This window comes from Fukomys damarensis, unplaced genomic scaffold (genome assembly GCF_012274545.1).
Source record: "Fukomys damarensis isolate Sample0158 unplaced genomic scaffold, DMR_v1.0_HiC HiC_scaffold_14, whole genome shotgun sequence".
NCBI lineage: Eukaryota > Metazoa > Chordata > Mammalia > Rodentia > Bathyergidae > Fukomys > Fukomys damarensis.
This window is the reverse complement of record NW_022900926.1, coordinates 45,885,288-45,893,174: the sequence shown is the minus strand read 5'-3', so window position 1 is coordinate 45,893,174 and position 7,887 is coordinate 45,885,288. Positions and strand designations below refer to the sequence as shown.

General features: G+C 31.8%; 1 protein-coding gene across 1 annotated transcript; it reads right to left on the bottom strand.

The window, feature by feature from the left end:
• Positions 1–877: 877 nt before the first annotated feature.
• On the bottom strand, positions 878–4,932 carry Defb110 (defensin beta 110). Its single transcript, XM_010631166.2, has 2 exons — positions 4,875–4,932; positions 878–1,032 (listed from the first exon to the last, which is right to left on the bottom strand). Exons 1-2 carry the CDS (start codon positions 4,927–4,929, stop codon positions 878–880), a joined length of 210 nt encoding a protein of 69 aa, XP_010629468.1. The 5' UTR covers positions 4,930–4,932.
• Positions 4,933–7,887: the final 2,955 nt, after the last annotated feature.

Sequence of the window (7,887 nt, the reverse complement as noted above, 5' to 3'; positions counted from 1 at the left end):
GAATATGGAATCAATACAAATTGCTAAATTATATCCTTGTACTAACAAAATAAATAGAATTAATATGTTGTGGTAGAAACTGCATGGTATATATGGATTGATGAGAACCTTAGCAGGAATATTGTAGATTCTCAGAGACAGTAGGAGAGAAATGGCTGAATGCAGGTAGGCAGAATGCAGGTGAAAAGTGAAAGTTACTATTCCTTCCTCTTAGTCTGCATTTTTTCAGACAGAATCATTCCCTAGGATTGAAAAGCTGAATTAAACTATTACTTATAATTTTTAGCTTCTTTTATCAGAATGGTTAAACCAGTGCAATTTCCTCTATTTTTAAAAAAATTCTTCCCTGCCAATTTCTTGATGCACATTTCCCTCTAGTAAACAGCCCTAAGAGTAGAAATTGGAACTTTTTATGGATAACCTTCAGCTGTTTCATTCTTTCATTCTGGTTATTCTTTCCCTTCAGTTTCAATTCTCATAAAAGAGCCACATGCACTATCAGTGTCTAGTTGCCTAAGGCCAGTGGATTTATATTTTTTATGAGGGTAATCTATAGTAAAATAACAGCACATTTCTACAAGAAGCTTATATCCCTACTCCCCTGGTTTCCAATAATACTTATGTCACCTATCACATAGCACATAGAACTTTGAGTACTTATTGAATAACTTCCACAAACAAATTGTGCTTGCTTTTGGTGGCAAGAAATCAAGACGAAAAGGTGAAAATGTGGGTAACACAAAAACACTTCTGAATAGTTCAGTATGGAATTTTATTTATTTCTTTGTGTTTTATAGAGACACTCAGACCTTGAAAGATGTACCAGGAAGACTTAGTAACAGTGGTTTTCTCGTCACTGAGCAGTGTCTGTCTTCTATCATCCCGAACTGCTCATGCAACAGTGAATTGCAGGTTTTAAGCAGAAAGAAACCCTCATTTCATTGTCGTAGCACTGAGATCTACAGTGACCACTACTCCCTTTGCACTCTTTGCTCAAATTCACACTACCATATTCAGGATATCTCCTTTTGGCTGTAAGAAGAAAAAAATGACTATAATTAGTGATGTAGTTAATGACACATTAGTGTTCTACAAGGAGATATTCAAAAAAGCCAAAGATAATAGAGTGAAAATGCTCATGTACTGGGAAAAATTTTTGTAAATTTACTGTCTTCAGTGTAATGACTATCTGAAAACTCAGGTAATGTCTGTGATGTAAGGTGTTTCAATGATTGCATTATCAGTGCCTAGGCAGCAACATAAAGTTAGTTCTCAAAGTCAACAGTAAAAAAATGGTAATGATTTATTTATTTTTATTTTTTTTGCCAAGCCCTATCTCTGCAATCATCTAAATCCATTTGAGCTCTCCATTTCTTTTCTCTCACAAACATCATTTAAGCTGAATGTTGTGTCTGTTGAATTCTTTCTGAAACTTTGACTGCAGTTCAATTTTACTTATCTAAAATGTTGAGAATTAGGCAATGCTAGGCAACTGACCTCAATTCCCACAACTCTTCTGGATATTTTTGGATTTATTTCCCTAAAAAGGTAATCCAACTTAGACACACATTGAAGGACAGCACTGACAAATTAAAAGATAATGGGAGTTACTAGAAGATACAATAGGCACTAACCTTTTTTTCTTTTACAACAAAGCTTCTAAAGCATCAGTGATTTAAAAAGATTAACTCCATTTATTGTTCATGTTGTTAATCTCTTGATCAGGGATCTATAGACTGTAGGTAAGGGCCAGACCCAGCCTGCCATTCCTTATAACATGACTGACACCTACTTATTTATATATCTTCTATATCTGTTTTTGCACTACAGGGATGCAATTGTGATCATAGAACTCAGAAAACTAAAATATTTGTTATTTATCTTATATCTAGAAAAAAAAAGTTTACTAATCTCTTTTCCATGAGTCTTTTCTCATCACAATGAAAAAAAAATGAGTAAGGAATTTGTAGCTGGAGTCATGAGGATATTCAGACAATACTGAAAAGGCTGTTAGGTAGAAGACATCTATCTTACGCACATCTGGAAAAGCAACATTACTTGTGTTTAATAAATTTACTGTTGTAGAGCTCAGTGCCAGGCTCTATGGCATGTTTTCTCCACCTAAGCAATACTGACCTTTGTGCCTGACAATATTTTGTTTTTATGGCCTGCCTCATCCTCAGTAGTGTCTGGAGCAGCATCTCTGGCCTCTGCTCATTACATGCCAATGGTACCAGTTGTGACACCTAAAGGGTCTCCAGCCATTGTCTGATATCTCCAGGGTGAAGTCATATCACACTGAGAACCACTCTTGTAATGATATTGTGAAAAGACAAAAAATACATAACATCTTTTCCCACAGATAAAAGACTGAAATATTTTTCTCTCGGAGGGCTCTGCTAATGACTTTCAGGAGAGTAATGTCTCCCCCCATTTCCTTCCGAACTCCCTTCAGATGACTCATTCATGCTGCATTGTTACACACGATGGAATTTCTTTAAATATTGTGTGAATCCTAACATACTACATAGGCTACAACAGGGTAAAATGAATTTCCAACCCAAATTTCTTATGTCCAGTCATCTACTCCTATACTCTATAGGCTACTATTATCTCTCAAGCAACAGGGAAATAAAACCTTATTTTCTTATGTTTAAAAATCAGGTCAGGTTTAAGAAAAAAATGTTATCTATACTAACATAATTTTTTTAATTTGGCAGATAAAATAAAAGTAATGGGAAAATATCCTATTTCTAACTTACCATCCATTCATATAAACCCTAGAATATGAAGACAAAAGCTAAATTATGGAAATGAAAAATTTCCTGCATAGAAAATTTGAGGACTTTTGTTTAGACATGTTTTCATCTGCAACTTTCTATGTGGAAAGAGTATAAATTTTTGTGACTCAATTTTGAGTAGGATTTTTCACTGCATACAAAACTGAATGATATATAAAAACAAAGGAGGAACTCTAAAGGACACAAATATTATATTTGTTTTTATTCAGTTTAATTCACCTGTTGAATGTTGATGGGATAAAGATGAAGGCACCATCCTCATTACTTTATTATGTATTAAATCTCTGTACCTCATTTGATACTTCTTTAATTTGAGGAGAAATATGTAAATATATATCACAATATTTGTTTTTATTATTATTACTATTTTAAGATTTTTGTCAATTATAGTAGGAGTTATCTAAAGGTTTGGTCCGTGTATGAAGGAAAAAAAGACAATGGTTTCAATGTGAAAATAAAAGGAAATATAAAAAAGCACTTAAGACTATATTATAATCTACATCACTATATCCCTTAATTGGCTTATAATTTGTAAATCTATAGGACACACAGTTTTATGTTTCTTGAATAAATATATGAATAGCTTTACTTTGTAAGTCTATAGGACACACAGTGTTAAGTTTCTTGAATAAATATATGAATAGCTTTAGTTTCAATGGGAATATCTGATATGCTATTTTAAGGGAGAGAATGCTGAGGATAAAGATTTTTTTTTAATGTTAGCTACTGTAGGAAATAGAAGAAAATGACTACTACATTTTAGAAGTTATGTAAATCTGTATGAAATTTATTTTTATTTATCCAGAGATCCTGTCATAAATAATTTTTGAATGAAGGAAAAGTTATTGTATTTACTAAATTAGCTATATCTATATTTTCTCGATTGAGCTCTATATAGAATTTTAATGTATTTATTTTTGTTATGATTATTTTTTAATTATTTTTCTCTATCTAGTTCAAGTTTACTTTGAATTTACTGTGTAGCCCAGACTTGCCTTAAACTTATGATGATCCTGATCCTTCTGTCTCAGCCACCCAGGTGCTAGCTAGTATTACAGGCATGCACCACCACATCAGGCTTAGAATTTTATACAGTAGCAATTTTAAATGATAATTTACTATGTGTGAAATTTTAGATTACATTGATAGACTTGGTAATACAATTAGATAACAAATTAGTATCCTGGGCCTCTCCTATGATTTCTCTTCTAGGGTCTAAGTATTAAGCCAAATACTATAAAATATTGTCTAAAATGTGAGTGAATATGAGTTTGATTTTATTTTCTCTCTTACAAACTGGCTAGACTTGTGCTCATCCTTTCACCTCAACCTCTTCACCAGGAAGTGAAAAGACTGAATGGGCTCTCCATCTGCAAGATTTACTATCTCTGCATTTACTGCTTCCACAAACGTTCAGAAAAGACACTTGCCATTTCATACCCTGTGTGAAGAGACAGTCCTTGGTGGGAAAATTCTCACCAAAACCATAAGGTACTGACAAAAATTAGTTACAGAAAATGAGTCAGTCCTACAGAGGATGTAATTACCTGTTCCTTTGAGAAAGAACACCAAGAAGGATGACTACTAATGGAAAGTAGTGTTGGCATAGGTGAAAAATAGAAAAATATATTTATATCATTCAGCTACTTACCATTTAATGGTGGATTATGCTAAACATTTTCCCCAATACAACATGCATTCAGACTAATAAGTGTTGCTAGATAAGTTGACTGTTAATGTGATTATCTTACCTTTTAAATTTGAAAATTTTTAAATCATTCTAAACTTTTAGAAAGTTAAAAAAATTTTAGAAACCAGCTTTCTCCTATGTTATACCTCATATCAATATAGTAATGTTCATCAATACTAAGACATTGTTACAATACTATAAACTAAACTACATTGCTTAATATTTTATCAGTTTTATTACCATTACCCTTTTGTTTTATATAACAGTTTACTTCAAAATGCCATAATAAATTTAGGACAATAACCATCTAGTCACTGTTATCATACTGTTAACAAGAAACAATTCAAATTAATACAAATACCCCACAAATGTTTTTATATTACCTGGTGAAATTGTGACCCAAAAGAGCAGAATAAAGAAAAAGAGATAAAACTTCATGGTAGTGTTTCTTAGGGAAAAAAGTGTCAACAGATCTTCTTTTTAAAGTTAGTTATTCTGAAACATGGAAACAGAATCTTTATATTTATAGGTTCTCCTGGGAAGTAGTTTTAACTACAGACACAAATCAAAAGTGAGAACATTTTTATGCTTGGCTGAACAGCACTGTATTCAAAGAACATGGTCACAAAATAGTACTACTAAATTTTCTTCATGAAAGTAAAACCTGCTTGAGTTACCTTAAATAAATTTTCATTAAGTCAAATTGTTCCAGGGAATATTTTAATAGTGGATATATTATGGATTCCTAAAGCAACAAGGTGAAAATTTTACAATAATCGGATCCTCTATTGCATGTAATATGTAGTACTAAATATTCTCAAGCCTCTAGAATTAAAGTGTGATACTTGACTGTCTGAATTGCAGGATTTTAAAGCAGGATGTTTTTATTACTAGATTTTTTTTTCACAAATCAAAATAATGAGAAGCAAGGAGGTTAAGTGACTTATTTCAATTAATATAGTTTTATTAATGTAACATGGTCAGTGAATTCAAGTAGTCTGAAAAATGGGTTTTTTGCTATGATGTATTAATTTCTTAAATCATTGACTTCAAAATTTCAATTCTGATATTTTAAACTCAATTTATGAAACTGAAGTTGATATCTGATCCAGGTTACATACTAAAATTTCACATATACTAGGAAAACTGGAAGCTTGTCCCAGTATCTAAAAGCTAATGCTATAAAGAGAATTAATTTGCTCCTACTGCAGAGTTCAGAGAATTTCTAGAAAATTTATTTTAATGGATTTTCTTTGTTTGTTTGAAACAGATTCTTCCTATGTATTCCAGGCTGTCCTTGAACTCACTATACAGTCCAGGCTGGGCTTGAACTTGCAGGAATTCTTCTGCTTTAGCCTCCAGGGCTGAGATTACAGGTGTATGCCATCCATGCCTAACTAAACTACATTAGAATCCCATAGAGGGCTTATTAAACTGAAATTTGAAAACATTGCCTACCTCTTCCACATTTCTGAATTGTTAGGTCTAGAATTGAGAACACCAATTTGCATCTCTATCAAGACCCTGGAAGAACACTACTGGAAGAAGATACACATTATTCTAAGAAAAATAACTCAATTCTATAAAACATAAGAAAAAATGAACCTCAGAATTATAAAAATATATGGTGTAGATAAGAAAGACCTTGAAGGTGCCTGTAAATTCTAAGCAGATACTCCCATATGAAGAAAGTTAAATCAAGGGAGACAAACTCACTCACATAGTAATTTTTATCTTTTACTAACAAATAGTTCTATGAAATACACATGGAAACTTTGGAATTAAATGAAACATAGGGAAAATGCCTATGTTTTCACTCTGAGGACAAAAAAGTAGGCAATTTAGCATCAAGTAATCAGGGAACAATCATGTAAAAGTTACTAAGTAAATGTTATGGAGCTATGTGATTTAGAACCCAATAAATTATTTTTAATTCATTTCACTATAATCACAGAGTGTACAGGATACTGCAAAAATTTTTCTGTGGTAGAAATTAGTCTGTTGTGGTTAGGGTTAGGGTTAGGGTTAGGGTTAGGGATAGGGAAGAGGAACAAGACTAAATAAATCTCTAAAACTGACCCAAATGACACCTATCAGATTTTGCTAAAAGGAGGACCAAAAAAAAAAAAAAATCTCATAAAACCATTAACCAAAGAAAGCTGGAGTAACTATAATAACAAACAAAATAGACATTAAGACAAAAGATTTTACCACAGACAAGGTACATTTTGTAACACTAAAGTAGCCAATCCATATTCAGCAACTAAAATTTAATGTATCCCCAAACTACAAAATGAATAAAGAAAAACATGACAGAAAAAAATCAGAAATAACCAGAAAATAAATAATAATTGGGAGCATTAATACCCCAATTTTAATATTTGATATGAAAACTACATAGCTCAAAAAATAAAGAGAATTTAGTCAGCCTACTGACACTTGCAGAACATTCTCCCTATTAAAAGTGAAATATACATTCTTCTCAAGTGAACATGAAATATTATCTAAACAGCCATATATTAGGTTAAAAATCAGTTGTAAATATATTCTAAAATTTAAATTAAACAATATATGTCCTCTGTCAGTAAGGGAATTATTAGAAATCAGAACTAAATGAAAATTTTAAAATGCACAAGGATATAAAAATTAAACAATATACACTTATGTTAATAATAGCTTTAAATACATCAATAGGAAAATTGGAATAAGGTTGAATGATTATAAATGTACAAAAGTTTTTGGAAGATATCTAATGTATAGGGAATAGCAAGAGACCCTGACTAGCCAAAATGATCTTGGGAAAAGTAGTACAAATTTGCAAAACTCATATTTACTAATTTTAAAGCTTAAAGTCAAAATTCTGTTATCAAGTTATTGTGGTACTCACATAGAACACATTTTAAAACATGGAATAGAATCCATAGTGCAAAAATAAACTCATACCTTTATGTAAATCAAGTTTTAATAAAAATGCTAAGGTATTTCTATGGAGAAAAATTGTTCCTTTCTTTTCATTGAGTTTACTGGTACTTTTAAGGTATTCAGAACAGTTACATTCATCATTGGGATCTTCTACCTTTACACGACAGGTCTTGGTTCTCATTTTTCCCCTTTTCCCTGCCCTCCCTTCATCCCCTCCAACCTTCCCTATTCATAAAAACTTTACTTCCATTATTTCATTTTCTCATGTTTTTTTCTTTTTCCCTTCTTTCCTTTCCTCTACCCTTCCCACTCCCCCTACACTTTTAGCCCCTTTCTTCCTATTTCACATTGTCACTTATACCACTTGGATCTTATTTACACTTTTAGTTTTTCACACCAGAGAAATTATTCAGTATTTACACGTGTGTCTTATTTATTTCACTTAAGTATGGCCTCAGTATGCATCCATTTTTC